General features: G+C 42.9%; 1 protein-coding gene across 4 annotated transcripts; it reads right to left on the reverse strand.

The window, feature by feature from the left end:
* Window positions 1–2,381: 2,381 nt before the first annotated feature.
* Window positions 2,382–15,479, reverse strand: sec24c (SEC24 homolog C, COPII coat complex component). 4 transcript variants are annotated; one of them, XM_028430150.1, is made up of 25 exons: window positions 15,256–15,479; window positions 13,656–13,834; window positions 13,430–13,510; window positions 12,847–12,973; window positions 12,325–12,485; window positions 11,511–12,245; window positions 11,305–11,441; window positions 10,930–10,998; window positions 9,746–9,854; window positions 9,331–9,458; window positions 8,120–8,258; window positions 7,931–8,046; window positions 7,726–7,850; window positions 7,441–7,632; window positions 7,259–7,352; window positions 7,060–7,176; window positions 6,822–6,992; window positions 6,500–6,596; window positions 6,262–6,407; window positions 5,960–6,098; window positions 5,691–5,809; window positions 5,272–5,451; window positions 4,917–5,102; window positions 4,450–4,539; window positions 2,382–3,811 (listed from the first exon to the last, which is right to left on the reverse strand). In XM_028430150.1, exons 2-25 carry the CDS (start codon window positions 13,813–13,815, stop codon window positions 3,671–3,673), a joined length of 3,759 nt encoding a protein of 1,252 aa, XP_028285951.1. In that variant the 5' UTR covers window positions 13,816–13,834; window positions 15,256–15,479; the 3' UTR covers window positions 2,382–3,670. The 4 variants fall into 4 exon arrangements, with proteins under 4 accessions (XP_028285951.1, XP_028285954.1, XP_028285953.1 ...); XM_028430152.1 differs by lacking the exon at window positions 13,430–13,510 and having other exon boundaries at window positions 3,671–3,811; XM_028430151.1 differs by lacking the exon at window positions 10,930–10,998 and having other exon boundaries at window positions 3,671–3,811; window positions 15,256–15,478.
* Between the last annotated feature and the right edge of the window lie 763 nt (window positions 15,480–16,242).

Here is a 16,242-nt window from a genome sequence, read left to right on the forward strand (position 1 = left end):
CCAGCTGTGTTGTGGTGGTCTAAGAGCTTGATTGATGTAGACGACATTTGTAAGACAGACTTCCACTTCTCCTAGCAACATCTCATTACCTAATTAAATAAGGCATGACTAGGATTTCCTGCCCCTGGACACATCTCGGACACATGGCTTCAAAAACACAATGTTCTGTTTTCTAAGTGTTACAACTAGTGCTCGTTTCCACTGTGGCATTACACAAATGCTGTACTGTGAAAGATGACAAAACTGTAGAAGAGGAAGACCAGAGCAGCTGAGGGGCATTGACAGAGGCCCTTTGCTGAGTTCACTGAGGCACAAGCACACACATGTACACATCAGCTGAAAATTTCTCCACATCGTTATAGAAACAAGCCTGAGATTTTTAAAGGAAGCACACGTATATTCACCTCACCACACATTTTAAACACCCACAGGGAAAGTGTGTATGTGCCGCTTTTACACATGACTTAAAAACTGAAAAAAAGGAAAATTCAAACACTTAAAAAGAGTAGTCATAATTTAGGTTACAAATGAGACAAAATCATTTTCTTTAGCAGGCAAATTAAATTAGAGCCAATGTTTACATGATATTCCTCACTTTACATTCTTTCCAGACTTTTTCTAGAACAAAGAGGCAGTGGTTTGATTCCTGGAGCTAGCTGATAACATGGTACATATGCACCCTGACCTACACACACTTTGAATAAGTGTAAACAAACTCATACGCATGTCAACTGATCACCTGTTTATTCAGCGTAAAAAGCATATTATGTTTTTGTTTTTGCATTTGCAGACCAAATATTACCAATACTGTAAACTGAATGCATGCAAAACAGAAGACTGGACCATTAAAAATGTATTGATTGCAAATTTAGGGGATAGTAAAAACTATAAACACACACACATACATAAAAACACAATTAAATGTACTCTCTTTGTACCAGAGAGAGGTGTATGTCAAATGGCTATTGATTTCATGTTTTTCTCCGGTCTGCTCTGCAGGGATTTCCCCTTTTTCTTTCTCCTGTTTCCTCAAAAAAAGCTTTTTGAGCACCACTATAAAAGATTTACTTTGACAACAAAAGGCTCTCTGGGTATCTAAAATGGTTTTACTATGTATGTGAAGCTGTGCCAAGAGTGATGACAGGGTGTCAAAATATGGTACTGCATGGACACATGGCAGGCCAGTGAAACACCGCTTACATCTAGTGGCACCTGAACAAACTGCATTGCCTTCTTCTTTCTTACTGTACACTGCATTAGATGGAGTGTGTATCTCACCTGTTGGGTGAGGCTGTTGGCGGTCCAGCGTTGTAGGTGTCCACCACTTAGCCATGGTCCATCAGCCACCAGTATGTGTCGAGGTTGAAGGAGTTGTTTCATCATCCTATGAAGTTTTAAAGGAAAATTAGAGGTAAATTCCCATCAAAACCCAAATATGTTCTAACTGGTAGGCTAGCTTACTATTAAGCGGGGACATTTTCTATAAATTCTATTTTTATAAAAAATACATTCTTATTTTTTTATACCACTTCAACACTGTGCCATTTGCTTCTTGTTTGAATTAAATGTTCAAGTTGTTGTCATTGGTTGCTTAATTTTCATTGTAACAGCTTAGCTTAGTGTTAAGTGTTAAAATGTTAACTGCTGCATGCTAGTTGTCGTAAATGCACATGACTAACTTAATAATGTAGTTTTTGCTTTGCTGCTCAGAATACTGTACCTTCTCTCGGGCCAAAGTATGGCTCACTCACACACGGCCTATGAAAACTACACTTTAACTATAGAAGTGTAAAAACAGGTGTTTTGTTTTATACATATTTTTTTCTGCGCTAAATTGCATATGCCTAGCAGTGAGTAAAAGCATTTCCACTGACTGAATACTGAGAATTACCTAAATAAGAGACATACGCTTGCTTATTATTGTAACTTACCTAAACCAGAGCGGAAAAGACAGCTCTGACCTAAACAGCTGCCGACATAACCGGACATTTTCACACCTTAACCCCCTTTGGGAAATGTTTGCTACTATAAGCTAACAGCTTGCACAGGCCGACATACACACCTTAGAGCTGTTAGGTCAAATGACGCGTCACTGTATTTCCTGATGAAACCCTCGCGCCCAAAATATCCCAGGATTCATTGCGCACAGGTGACTGTCCTAGAGCCATAGCTCTGGACTGTCCAAAAGATAACACTTAATTTTGTTGGATTACTAAAAACATGAAATAAATACAACTTAATACATCTGCATTTAAATCATCAAATCATAAACAATGATCTAGATTCGTAGGGTAATTGTGAAGAAAAAGTATTTATTTGTTGTTATTCTTATTGTCTTATGTAATTTTTTAATAAAACACACGTCTCACTTTTAACAATCATTTTATTAGCAGTCCCAAGAGGCAATGAAAAAGGAACAGAAATTAAGATTACAGTCGAGACGGTGGGTCAATCAAAGTCCATGAAGGTAGATGGAACAGAGGGCTGCACACACACACACACCAAACACAAAATCACATTGTTTAAAAAAGGAACAGAAAGTGATTAAATGAAGACTCAGTTTAATCTCATGGGTAGTATGTGTGTGTTGGCTGATCCCTCTGTTCCTCATGAGAAATTCACCAGGACCGTCCCCACATTCACACACACACAGAGCTACCTCACACTCTCACATACATATCAAAAAAAGCCCATCTTCCTCTGTTCAGTAAAAGTCATGATTTTAATATTTCGGCTATTTGTGACAGAAAAACAAACCACAGCTGTTCAGGCAGATCTTTTAAAATTGTTATCTTCTATGATTCTGTACAGATTATATATTTTATTTACACACTGAAATTGAACTTTTCAGTGCTGAGACAACTCATTTACTATTCTGTGCTCATTTCTGTCTTCCTCTTTTGGACATCTACACTTTTGGATTATTAATATAAAGTCTGCAGCACTACACGTCACAATCATTCACAGGAGGCTGAAATGAAAATCTTTAGTCGTCTCCAGTATTCTCAGCGCTGCATAGACTTTAATGAGAGCATCCTCACGCAACAGTAATCCGTCTTGATTTCTAATCTTAGGGCTTTGCACCTGGGAAAACACCTGGGTGATGGGCAGCTAATCCTCTCACACACACATATTATGGATGATTGGAGCAGCATGGGGAGGGGGTACTAAGGCCATGATTAAAGTGGGTAAGAGAAGAGAAAGAACAGCATTTTCCATGTGTAGATTTCCTCCACACCAACGGGATCCAATCATATAAAAAGTGTTTGCTCTCTGCCTTTCAGTGCCATTAATACAGACCGACTACAGACAAAATCAGCCATCACTCCCTCAGTCGGTTGCATACATTAAATGTTCACTTGTGTGTATATACATTACCCTCCCTCGTCAGTTATTTTGCTCCTGCTGTGTTGGAGCAGCAGATTTTGAGGCAGAGTAAAGCTTTCTCTCTCTCTCTCTCTCTCTCTCTCACACACACACACACACACACATACACAGTCACTCTGTGTGTGTCTGCCAGCTGGTCTCTGGATCTCAGCAGACAGACAGCAAAGGAGAGCTTTAGTTTATTAGGTTAAAAAACCGGGATAAAGCGTTTTCTTTCACATGGAGGGGTGAAAGGTGACCAGGTGGAGGCGGGGAGTGGCTCATACAGGTAAAGGTGTAAGAACTAGCTAAGAAGCTGGCGGATCTCCTTGTGCATGTGACACAAGAAGTCCACATATGATGCTCCCCCGCTGGTGCTCTTATCCTCCACCAAGAAGTGCCGGAATATCAGCTCGGCTCTGTCTTCCTGTTTGACCACCATCAGCTGCGTAAAGGAGGATGAGGAGGGAGAAGGTGAGACAGGCGCATCAGGTTGCAGCTTTGATCAATCAAAAGCTGTTGAGAAGAGCTGTTGAGTGTTTGCAGTAATAAAAGTGGCAAAGCCTTTGGTGAAAACGAGGTCTGAGGAAATAATCTGACCAACACGTAATAAAATCTTAAAAAAAAAAAACTTTAAAAAAAAAATACTAAAAACATAACATACAAAGTTACGATTGTTTTTGGCAAGTAAAATGTATTGCCTCCCTTGGATGAAAAGCCACTTGCTGGGTGAAACACCTGCACTGAATTTAGAGGAGCTAAACAAATTGTATGGATTTAGCATAGTTTTGTGTAAAAGGAAGAAAGGTGGAACAGCAGCAGAGCATTTTGTTGCTGTATTGAGCGCTATGAGAAAGAGCAAGCAGACAAAGCAGGCAGGGCCCACCTCTGATTGCAGACACTCTTTGAAAGTGTGCACTGGGGCGGCATTTGACATTTGTGAATGAGCAAAGGGGCAATAAGGAGGGTGTCTTCAGAGATTTACAGTGCCATCTTTGTGTGAACATGGCTTTTAAGAAACACCCTTCAGTTGCAGGACAGAAAAATAACATGAGGGTGAAAAGGGAAAAAGAGGAGACTTGCCTTCATGTATCGTGACCGCTGAGCTCTGAAAGAGTCGATCATCTCTCTTAATCTCTGAGAGAATGGGTTTTCCAGAACTGGCAGACTTGTCTGAAACAGAATGCAATGGATGCATAATTTTGTAACCATGTGCATCACGTTTGGAAAATGTGTCCAAAATCTAAGTAATATTGTGTATTTCCCAACCATCACTTTATCACTAAAAATTTTGCATCAACAAAATTTTGTGAAAAACGACTAATTCTGCACTCCTCATTTCACCTAGAAAACCAAGATTGTCAGACTTGTGACCAGCAGTCAGGTGAAAAATTTCAGCATCTGATCAGTAGGCATTCGATTTGCATACTGGTTCAAAATACTGCTTTGTAAACACTGCAAAAATGCAAGCAGTTAAATATCTGTGATCACTGACCTTTGGCAGTAGGTCAGTCAGTCACTTAAACATAATATTTATCCATTCCTCTCACCATGCTTGAGTCGATCTGGCTGAAACTCGGCGTGCCAAAGATGTTGTGCAGCAACTCCTGCTGAACGCTGGCTCCCACCCACAGGAAGAGGTGGAGTCCCGTCTCCATGAGGTAAACGCCACCTTTTGACAACCTTTCCTCCGAGTCCCTCACTGCCACCGGCAACGAGCCGCTCTCCAACTTCATCTGGAACATTGAAGAGATTTGAGTTCATTGAAAGAATAACATTTTTGACACACAGAATTTGTCATCCACACAATTCACAATTCAGAGCAGGAGGTACATCATCTGAGCTGCTACTCTTACATCACTAAAATATGTAACGAACTTTGTGTTGCAGCCCTAGTAGCCTCACCAGTGGCAGCAAGCGGGGGTAGAAGAAGACATGGGTCTCTGCTACATCCATGCAGCTGATCATTTGCCTAAGGTATGCCCGGTCATCCAACGAAACGTCTGCTCCCGGCAGCAACACATCACTCTTCAGCACACAGTTCAAATAAACCGGGAGCAGCTTCATGCACTCTGGGAGAATCAGCTGGAAAACACAGAGTAAGGGTTTTAAAATATATAGAAATAAATCCAAAAAAACTGTAATGAAATTTTGTTTGCATTTAAGGACTCTTGTTTTGATTTTGATGGTTTTTGTTAGATGAGTCTTGTGGTAGAAGATGTTTTGCTGCTGGCTCATCCACAGCAGTTTATCTTTAACTTAATATTAAGACAATCTAGATCATGGCAACACAGAACTAAAAAAGCATTGAAGCTGTATAGTACCTGCCCAGCAGATGACGGACTGGCACAGTTTTTCCGGTAGCAGGCCAGAATTTGAGCACACTGGTTGACGAGAGTGTCTCTCACTGCTTTCGTAGGGTTGTTCAGGACACCACGGAAAGCTGTGCAACACGAAAACACATTCACAGATATATTACATGTAGGACCTTCAGCTTTCTCCTTCTTGCTCAAAAACCTGAGGGATTGTGAGCTAATAATACCGTATAGTAGGATGACACTGAGATACTTTGCTGAAAGTGTGTCAGACTCACCATATTTGGAAAAGAAGTTGATGATTGTGTCTGTCTCGCAGTTGCGGTAGAGGTCAGCCAGCTGAGAGCAGCAGTTGACCGCCATGTTGTGGATGCGGAGACGTCGCTGGCCACTACAGCTGGTGTACAGCACAGCACACTGCAGCAAAACAAGCAGGACAGAGATACAAATGAGTTGGCTTTGTTTACACAGTATGTATAAATACTAGCAGAGGGTGGAATGCCCAATCAGCAAGAATCAGTCAATGAGCTTAAGTGAATCATAGTTAGACCAGTCAAACACAAACAACTGTTTTACACACCTGTATGAGTGCCCCTGTCTCTTCACTGAGCTTGTCATCATGTTTGAACTCGACAGTGATGGCTTTGTCACAATCCAGGCCTGCCAGCTCCACATCTGTGGTGTTACTCATGAAAAAGGAGCCAAAGAAGTCTGTTGCTCGGATACCTGAAGGACAGAAAGCAAAGACTCATCAGGTCAATGTTTACATGCTACATCTTTAAACCTTCTTGTCAACATCTGAAATGCTGAAGTCTCACCTGTGCTTGTTCGCACCCTCATAACAGCATCGAACCCTACGAGTTTCTGAACGTCTCGTCTGAGGTCGTTGAGGAATCGCTCTTGATCTGACTGAGCCTGGAAGAAAAGGAAACACACATGGGTTAAGTGCAAATACATATAACTCATATTTATAGATTGGAGGTAGCTTAGCTTGTTGCTACGAACAACTAACAACTGATAAGAGCCACGGAAATAGAATTATGATTTGTAGTTTGTTTAACAAATTGGGATCTCTGTGTGCATGGGAGATAGATCCACAGCAGACATATAAACATGGAGGAAATTTAGAATGAGACTCACCTGGAAGTAGGTGTATTTGTAGATCGAACCTCCAGTGGAAACAGGAACCACGCCTAATGTAGCAACATCCACATACTGATTGGGAAAGAGGAAAAGATCCACACAGCAGCCCTGAGCCACACACTCCTTAGCCAGGGTGTTGTAGAAGCTAACCTGTGGCTGAAAAAGAGACTGCGGACATGTGGAGAGTGAGCGTGGGAGTCATCTATTAGAACACTAACTAACTTGTTATGTTTACCTTCTCCTTGTCTGTCCCGATCAGTTTCTTGTCTTCTCTGTTCTTTAGTTTTCCGGGAGCTTCTGCGATAGGCAGAGAGGTGTGGAAAACAAACAGCTTCCCTGCACAGTCAGCAGCCTGACAAAATAAAACAGCACTAATTAACTAGCAGCACTACATGCTTATGCCACATGAACCTGTAAAAAAAAAAACCTGTCACCTTCAGTGCCTCCAGTCCAGCCTGGATGACGGGTCCAAACACTGTCTCCGTCTCTCTAGTGTCTGCAAACATCTCTGGAATCTGATCAAGCAAACTGAGCAACACAAGCAGAGCTTCGTTTATCAGCTCGATCTGTCTGTAGGTGTTAAAATGTACGAAAGTAGTCTTTGCTGTTCACCCACCTCTCAATGACCTGCCGGCTTTCATTTACATTGACCAAGAAACCGTCGAGCAGCGGTACAAACATGTCTGACACATCCGACACCACTAACATCTGCGGCTGGGCCAGGCTCGACTTGACATTGTAGAAATGCAAAACCTTGTTGTAAGTGACAAAACCCACCCTCACCACAGAGTCCATCTCTGGGTTTTCCCTGAAGCAGAAAATAAGGAAGGAAAATGTGAGTGTGCAAAATAACGCAGCACTGATTTTCCATTTCATCCACCCTTTTTATCAGTTATCAGACCTGGGCAGGTAGTCCAGCAGGGTCTTGAGCTCCTGGCAGACGATGCTGACCATGCCGCTCTTCACTGCGTTGTAGGACACATCGATAAGAAAGATGAAGGCTGGAGGCTGAGGAATCTTGTTGTTCTGTGTAAACAACAGCACCATATAAGCTTACGTATGAGTGCAAGGAAAAAGTACATTGAGGAAAAATCCCAGATCCTCACCTTACAGTAGTCAACAGTGGCCAGGAACTCATAGCTGCCCAGCGAAAGCTCCGGCCTGTCATAACAGTCCACCCTCTTACCAGTGTGGTCCAGATGTTGGAAGTAATGTGGAGGCACTGTGGCATTGGATAAGGATTTAGAAATACAGCATCCTATATGCTTTCACACCTTAACAAATATATCACTCACCCTCTGTGACACAGCTGCAGAAGCCACACTGGAAGCGGCGACCTCCTTCTATAAACTGCATGTATGGGCACATGTATGCCTTGCAGCGATTACAGCGGATAGGACCGCCCTCACCGTGGTCCACCAGGTATGGAGGGGTCTAAAAGAAGAGGGCATACCATTAGGCCAGCCGCGATTATTCGACGTAATCGACGTCATCAACATTAATATTTTTAATCGACGCGTTTTATTTATATTACTGTAAGGGAACGGCTGTTTTCCTCCGCATCACTAGTGTGCGCTACTATCTTGACGTCAGCCACATTTGGCTCCAGTCGGCCCTGTCTAAACCTTTTTCAAAGTAATGGCAGCTAGAGGAGATGAGTTGTGCTCGGCGTCTGACGAGTGTCCTAATAAACGTTTCCAAAGACCGAAGGGTTCTAAAGTGTGGCAGTATTTCAGGTTAGCCGATAATAAAAAAGTGGTTAGCACTCTTTGTAAGGTGTCGCTAGCATACCATAGCAGTACAACCGCAATGCATGAGCACCTGAAGAGGAAACACACGGGAGCAATTCAGGATGATGAGCCGCCTGAAAAGGCACCGTAAGTGAATCACCTTTCGTAGTCAAACCGCTATTTTTTAAGCTGCTAAATACACTTCGAAGCTGGGAATGTTCTCTGTCAGTGAATAAATGTAGGAAACATTTAGGGTAGAACCTATCTTCAAGGCCAAAATAAAATTAACTAAATTAAATGTCCCTCCCAGGGGGGGGGTGCGAAAAATGAATCGTTTAGATTATTCGATTAATTGATAAATTAGTCGATAGATTAATCGATATAAAAATAATAATTAGTGGCAGCCCTACATACCATATAAAAATCAAAGACGGAAAAATGTCACCCACTTTTCTCCACAGTTTTTTCCTGCAACAAAAATCTAATCCATTCCAAATGAAAGACAGAATGAAAGGTCAACACAGCCACTCCCACATGTGCATGTCTGAGAGATTATCCCACTGACATTCCAGGCATCCTCTGATAATATCCACGCATCGGGCATTTTTATAAAAACTAATCTCTTGTTCAAATCCTAGTGAAAACTGTCCACCTGTTACAGCTGCTGTGTGTAAAATTCAGGCTAAATTTCTACTATCCTTCAGCACTTTCAAAATACATCAATCACAACACAGAGGAGGCACACGGGAGTGGTAAAATGTGGCATCATTGCTCACCTCGTCTTGTGGCAGTGTGGCAAGAGGCTTGATAACAGCAGCCAGTGGCACCTGAGACTGCTTGGCCATGTCGGCTGTGCAAGGCATGTTGTAGGCCGTACAGCGAACAAACCTGGGACTGGCATTTCCTAAACAAACAGGCAGTTCTCCATAAGTTGTCAGAAGAAAAATACATTTTAAAAAACTTTTCTAGGAAAGAGCTGGGGAACAGAATTGGTCTTAAAGTGACAGTCCACCCCAAGACCCTGTGGCCTGTCGTGCTGTATATCCATCTATGTATGAGGTACTAGGCTTGATGTGCTGAAAGTGTCAAAAAATACTTCTTTGACCACAGGAGAGTGTAATTTGATTGTTTTTGGGGTGAACTGTGTCTTTAAAAACATTTGAAGGTTTAACTGGATGTAGCAGGACTGACCTTGGTCTTTGACCTGGAAGTTGGTGGTGACCAGTGGCGGGGCCTGACCCCTGACCCCTGTTGTGAATGGCTCGGTGCACTTAGCCTTGTCATCTTCTATTACTTGGATCTAAAAAAAAAGGAGACAGTAACGTGTGATCCCTGACTTTTATGGCATCACAACAAAGCATGCAGTGCCCAGGTCTTATGTCTACAAGATGAACATTAAACACCCATGCAGGAGAGGACTATCACACAACTCTCACAAGCACCAATAAAACCATGTGGATAGATTGTTTCACAGCGAAGGTGAGATATGGTACAAACTGTTGCTCGAGCAGCAGTTTATTATTATTCACAAATAATATTACAACTACATGGAATCAGGCATGCTTTTAACACAAGGAGCTGTAGGCAAGTCAAAACGTTGCAGGTTAGCATGCAGGTCATGGAAAAGGATTACGGTGGAGCAGGCTGACTGTCTAAACTTCCCACAAGATTTTCTTAAACAGACAAGCTGGGCTGCATGAAAATCGTGATTCGACACACAAACTGAAGTGGGAATGGGATCCAGTGAGGAAGTTGCATAATTAGTAGGTTTTTTTTAACTATATTAAATCATTCATTGTGGTCTAAAACTTGTGATACTCCTAAAAACATATTTCAAAAAATTACTTTTTTCTACTTGCCTCAATTGAAAATGTGGAAAAAATAAATCAGTGTACTGACTGAAAACACCATGGACAGTAAAAAGCTGGTTTATGGAGGTTGTAAAGGTTTTTTTTCTCCAAAATTGATAACGCTTAAAAATTGCTGTTTGCAGTTTATTCTAATTTTTGTAAATCAATAAGAAATTCAGCTTGTTTTTCTCTGATTTATGTCTTTATATTTTTTTCCTGTCTTTGAATCTGTGCTATCAAAAACAAAGGCATGTTTAAGTTCTTATTACTTATAGCCATATTTGTTTCCATAGAGCTGCAGGACTTAATACTACAGTCAAACATGAACCCACTGTGACTTAAAATGTGACAACCCAACAGATATTTGAGTTATCACCAGTATATATTAAAAACCAAAATGCATATGCCATGTACACCCCCGGAGCCCAGCTTTCACTTTATCGCTGAAGTTAAGGGGGTTACGGGAAAAGGACAGGAGGCGGGTTAGTGCAAGCAGAGGACGAGGCAGGCACACAGGAAACTTACTGGGCTGGGGATAGCATCAGGATCTATTCTATGTCTTGATTTCTGCACAGCCGGCATGTCAGACGCTTGCTTTACATTCAAATTTTGTCCAGCAATTTGTGCAAAACAGGACAAAATGAATAATTACAAAGATTGAAAAAAAGGACGAGAGGAGCGTGAGAGGAGAAATCTCTGTGCGGAACGGCAGACAGAACTCTTGTTAATAAAACAAAAACTGATCAGTAGTATTATAGATCATAGATTAGTAGCATTGATGACTTTGATAGTCAAGTGCAAGTACATTTAAAAGTAATGTGTGCCAAACATGCTAAGCATTGTGTTGTAAACCCAAACATTTTGAGTGAAGCTGTGTGTACATTTTTTTTGTCTTCTTACCGGACTAGGAATGGCATCAGGGTCCAGTCTTTTCTGTGCAGGTGGAGCAGGGGCTGGTGCAGGAGCTCCATAGTTGGGTTGCCCAGGATAAGGACCTGCATAGCCAGGTTGTGGGCCTCTTACCTGTCCAAATGCACCTGCAGAGAAAAAAAAAGGATGAATGATAGCAAGTGTCTTTAACTTCCAATCATCTACTGGCTACTCACCATTCTGCTGAGGAGGGTAACCAGGCTGCATGCCAGGCTGTGGTGGAGGCTGCTGCAGGGCCCCAGGAGGGCCTGGTGGGCCCTGTGGTCCTGGAGGCAGGTGGTTGCTCTGGGCCATTGAGGTGAGAGGCATCTGAGCTCTGGGAGGCGGGGGCCCTGAGTGATAGGGGGATGGCTGGGATGGAGGGGGTTGCTGTTGCGGTGGCATGGGACCCGGGTACTGACAAGAAGGTGCTGAGGTGGGAGGAGGACCGGGGGGAGGAAAAGACCCAGGCTGAGAGGAAGGAGGAGGTGCCCGGGGTGGGAAGGAACCTTGGGCAGGAGGAGGCGGGCCAGAGGAGAAGGCAGGCTGACTGAGAGGTGGAGGTGCTGAGGAGAAAGGAGGCTGAGGTGGAGGGAAGGACTGCTGTGGCTGGGAAACTGGGGGAGGAGGAGCTTGACTGGGTGGAGGCACAGGACCTGAGTAGGAAGAGGGAGGTAAGGTTTGCTGAGAAGCAGGAGGAGGCGGTACAGAAGAGGTGAACTGCTGTTGAGAGGTAGGGGGAAGAGAAGAGTTGAATGGCTGTTGAGAAGGAGGTGGTGGGCCTCCATAGTATTGCTGAGAAGTGGCAGGGGCACTGGGAGGCGGTGGCTGAGTAGGAGCAGAGGACACAGGAAGAGGGGCTTGGGTGTAGGAAGGCGCAGGTGCGGCAGAGTAGGGAGTACTGACAGGAGGCTGGGAGCTGTGAGGGGGAGCTAAACAGACAACAGTGTGATTAATCCAATGATAAACATTGAACATATTCAAGTTTGGTACACATCAACTTATATTTACCATATCCCGGTCCCGCGGGGGTCGGTGGTCCAGAGGTGATCTGCATCCCTGTCATCTGGTTGGTGACCTGTTGCATTGTGGGTGGTGGCCCATAGTGTTGGGGATAGGAGGGTTGCGACAGGTTCATAGCTCCTGGGTTGTATGGCTGAGAAACAGCAGGCCTGGAAACATATGTTTTGGTGTGGTCACATGAATTTTGAACCCCCTTTTGTACCATTAGAAGGCGAGTAGTATCAAATCAAACCCTCACACAGCCCCTTTTAAGTTTGAAATAAAATATACATTGACCATTCTCACAATGACCAGTTTTGTTCAAAACCCACAACCTCTGGCAGTGGCATTTAAAAATCATGTGTTCTTTCCGACTCACTTATGCCCTTCAGTTTTATGATTTATGTCTTTATGACTGTGTTATACTGCACAAAGGCATGTTTGAGTTCTCTCTACTCCTAGCCATGATTGACCTCAAAGGAAATCCTAACGAATTAGACTTTAAAAAGTCATAAACAAATGTGTAATTACCTGGGAGGTGCCTGTGTCATTGGTGGGGGTCCATTCTGCATGTCCCCTTGACTGTGACTGTACTGATTATACTGCAGAGGTGCTGAAGCAGGAGGGGGTCCAGAAGCAGGGGGACCTCTGGCGGGACCTGAAACACACAAATAAACTATCACACAACTGACCACACAAAAAAAGACAAACCTGCCTTAAAAGGTATCTAAAATTAAATGTGATAAAATGAGCGTGGCTAAACCTGGCTACAGGCAGCAGCGGCCAACACACATTTTTAGAACTAACTGATTACTTTCCCAGATTTTGTCTCTGGGGTTAGAATCACATCCAGCATTGCAATGACTGTCTGCTCTGAGTGTCAGTCATAGATAAATGTTCAGGTCAAGGCTGGAAATAAACATTGGACAATTTTAGAATGATGCATACTGAGCTTAAATTCTCCCGTTACCTTATGTGGCTGAGTACATAAAAGTGTAACTTTCTTTTCACTGATATTACTACACATTGAGAAAACAGCAGGGCTGCAGAGGTTTTGATGATTTCAGGGCATGTGGAGTGTGAAATGAGCAAGAAACAGAGATGAGGTAGTTACCTAAGTCAAGAGGAGAGGAGAGGTCAGAGACTGGGTTAGCTGCCACAGCCTTAGAGGGAAAGCTTGTGAAAGGAGAATAACCTGAAATACAAGATGATGTAGAGAAGTGTGTGAAGCCAAATGAAGGAATGAAAAGGCAGTTGAGATCAGCAGGTTGGGCTTTGAATACTTAAAAGAGCATCACGAGTGAGTTGCTTCGCACACATGTTGAGAAGCTGCTCTTTACCTTGCTGTGGAACTCCAGATTGATAAGCTGAAGCAGGGCCGTTGTAAGGTGCATAAGGAGTCGGGTAGCCCCCATCCAGGGGAGCATAAGTGGGCTGGCCATAGCCAGGTTGGGGCTGGCCATACGGAGAGGCCATTGGAGTGTGCTGGTTTACATTCATCTTCAGTTCATCCCTAAATCTGAAAAAAATGGGACATGTTCATAAACATTTTTATTATGTTATTTAAAACTGAACTCAATTAACCTCTAGGCGTGGGAAACAAATCATAGGACAGTAGCAAGGTTAAATCCTCTGAAGCTAGGATGGTAACAAAGTGAAAGGAGCTGAAACGAGTCTGTGCCTTCCTGGTCTTCTGTGCTGTGGGTGCCAAAGAGGAAATATGGTCCAAAAAATGTGTGTGATTTAATGTTTTCCAAATTGTCATTGACGTCTTTTTTTGTTTCTTGCCCCTCAATTAGGTCTGCACCTGACCTAACAAACGACTGAATTAATTCCCCTCTGGAATTGATAAATATTTCTGATTTCAAACACTGTCAGCTGTGAACATTTCTGCACAAGTCTGTGACATTAATATTTCCTGGTTTGGTGACAAACATCTTTATTGGCTTTTCATGTTTGAGTTGGACACACCCTCAGATTGCATTATTATTTCAAACAATGACTACTACACATGGAAAAACTTCTACAGAGACCAGATCAACCGTTTGGAGCCTCTCCAGGTGAGATCCACTACAGACATTAGTTGGTCAATCAACTTTATGAGGATGATTACTCCCAAACATCACTTGTCAACCTTGCCAACAGTTGGAATGAGTGATGTTACTTATTTACATGGTTTCTGGAGACTGGCCTGAACTATATGACGGAGTATCATCTAACAGACAAACACGGGCTAAACGAGCGGGGCCTTTGAATAATTGAGCAGTGCAGGTGCCACAACGAGAAATACAATCGCCGGAGCCGTGCAGCTATTTAGTAAGTCAGGCCTACCGACTGACCCACATCGGCTCCCTTGGAGTTGCACACTAACAGAACTCGGTTAGCAATTTCTGTTAAACACCGTAAAACAATCCAAAACTCACAAAATGAGTCACTGAATAAAAAACACATATTAGGAAAAAATATCACAGACCAAGTAAGCATAAAAGCTAAGCCGAGTGTGCCGCATAATTATTAGCTCGCAAGCTAGCTGACATTAGCAAGATAACATGTCAACTAAAACCTTCAACACACACCATGGTTGACACATGACAAAGCTAACAGCTACGAGTCAAACTAATACTATAAACCGCTACTAAGTCCATTTCATCAACTTCCAATGCGTGTTAGCTAACTTAGCATGCTAATGTTAGCAACCGGACAACTTGAATCATGATGACAGCAGCAGTGGTTGAATCAGCTGTGACCAAATCGCCACCGCTAGAGCTAACAAATGTTAGCCGACCTAGCTAAGCTAGTAACCTCCAGCTACATTTCGCATAGCGCTGCTAGCAGTTCCTTTTAGCATCAGCTAGCATTAGCAAGCGTAGCGAAATCCAAGACCCCCTCTCAGGCCGGGTAAAGATGTCAGCCGTGAACTGCTCTCAAATAGAAACCTACCTCCCAGGTGGTGTGAATTGTAAGGCTATCTTTTGTTCGTGGTAAACGGTGAAACCCGGCGGCCGACAAACTAAGAAGCCGATCGTCCCAGGGTGTCGCTCACTAATCCCTTCTTGGTATCAGAAGCGGACATTCAGCGGAACTACTGCAGCGCTATGCCACGTCCACATCCGGACACCGCAGAGCGACTTCCTCCGCCTTCTGTGCTGGATAGAGAGCACCACGCCGGCTGCCGAGCCGTCCAAGGCAGAGGATGAGAGGCTTGAAAGCAGACGTTTATTTAAAGATTTCCTCTGTAGCTTCAGAGAGGAACTACATCAAAGTTTTATTAGTCAACTATTCAACTATTAGTCTACCTAGTTGTAGAAAACTGCATCCAAAATGAATCCATGCAGGCAGTGGCGTATTAACCATAAAAAATGTGTGTGTGTGTGTGTGGGGGGGGGGGGGGGGGGGGGGGTGAAAAAAAGTAAATTAGTATATTATGAAATATAATATAATGATATGAAGTAATTGCAATTTCCTGCAATTACTTCATATTATATCATACTATTTTACCTACAGAAGTAAACACTTAACTCAATGACTATTTCAAAGAAAGACTCAAACTCAAAACAAAAACTCATTGATTTTAAAACACAGTGACATACAGAAACTAATTCCAAGTAAAGTGTCAACCATACTGGTGGCACTACACTAACAGATTATACAAAACCTCCATATCTGCCACCTTCTCTCATTTACAGAGACAAAAGACTGGCAAATCTCCCTGCCCACCTGATTGAGTTTTCCCCATCATCATGATGGCCCTGCCTCTGACTCACTCTCAGAATCAACCTCAGATACAACTCAGGGATTTAAATGCTATCTAGGTATTTAGATATATTTAGAACTTACAACCAATATAGCTTCCTCCCAACTTTTCTAAGTTGATTTAACATCAATTTACCATCACCACAAAACAGTAAGGCTTTAGCATGAGTTGGA

Source organism: Parambassis ranga, chromosome 19 (genome assembly GCF_900634625.1).
Source record: "Parambassis ranga chromosome 19, fParRan2.1, whole genome shotgun sequence".
Classification (NCBI taxonomy): Eukaryota; Metazoa; Chordata; class Actinopteri; family Ambassidae; genus Parambassis; species Parambassis ranga.

Coding starts and splice junctions, on each gene's coding strand:
- sec24c (XM_028430150.1), bottom strand. CDS start 13,815: ATGAATGTAAACCAGCACACTCCAATGGCCTCTCCGTATGGCCAGCCC. Junction 7,633..7,725: donor CTGCTGGACTACCTGCCCAG/GTCTGATAACTG, acceptor TTTCTGCTTCAG/GGAAAACCCAGAGATGGACT. Junction 6,099..6,261: donor AGACAGGGGCACTCATACAG/GTGTGTAAAACA, acceptor GTTTTGCTGCAG/TGTGCTGTGCTGTACACCAG.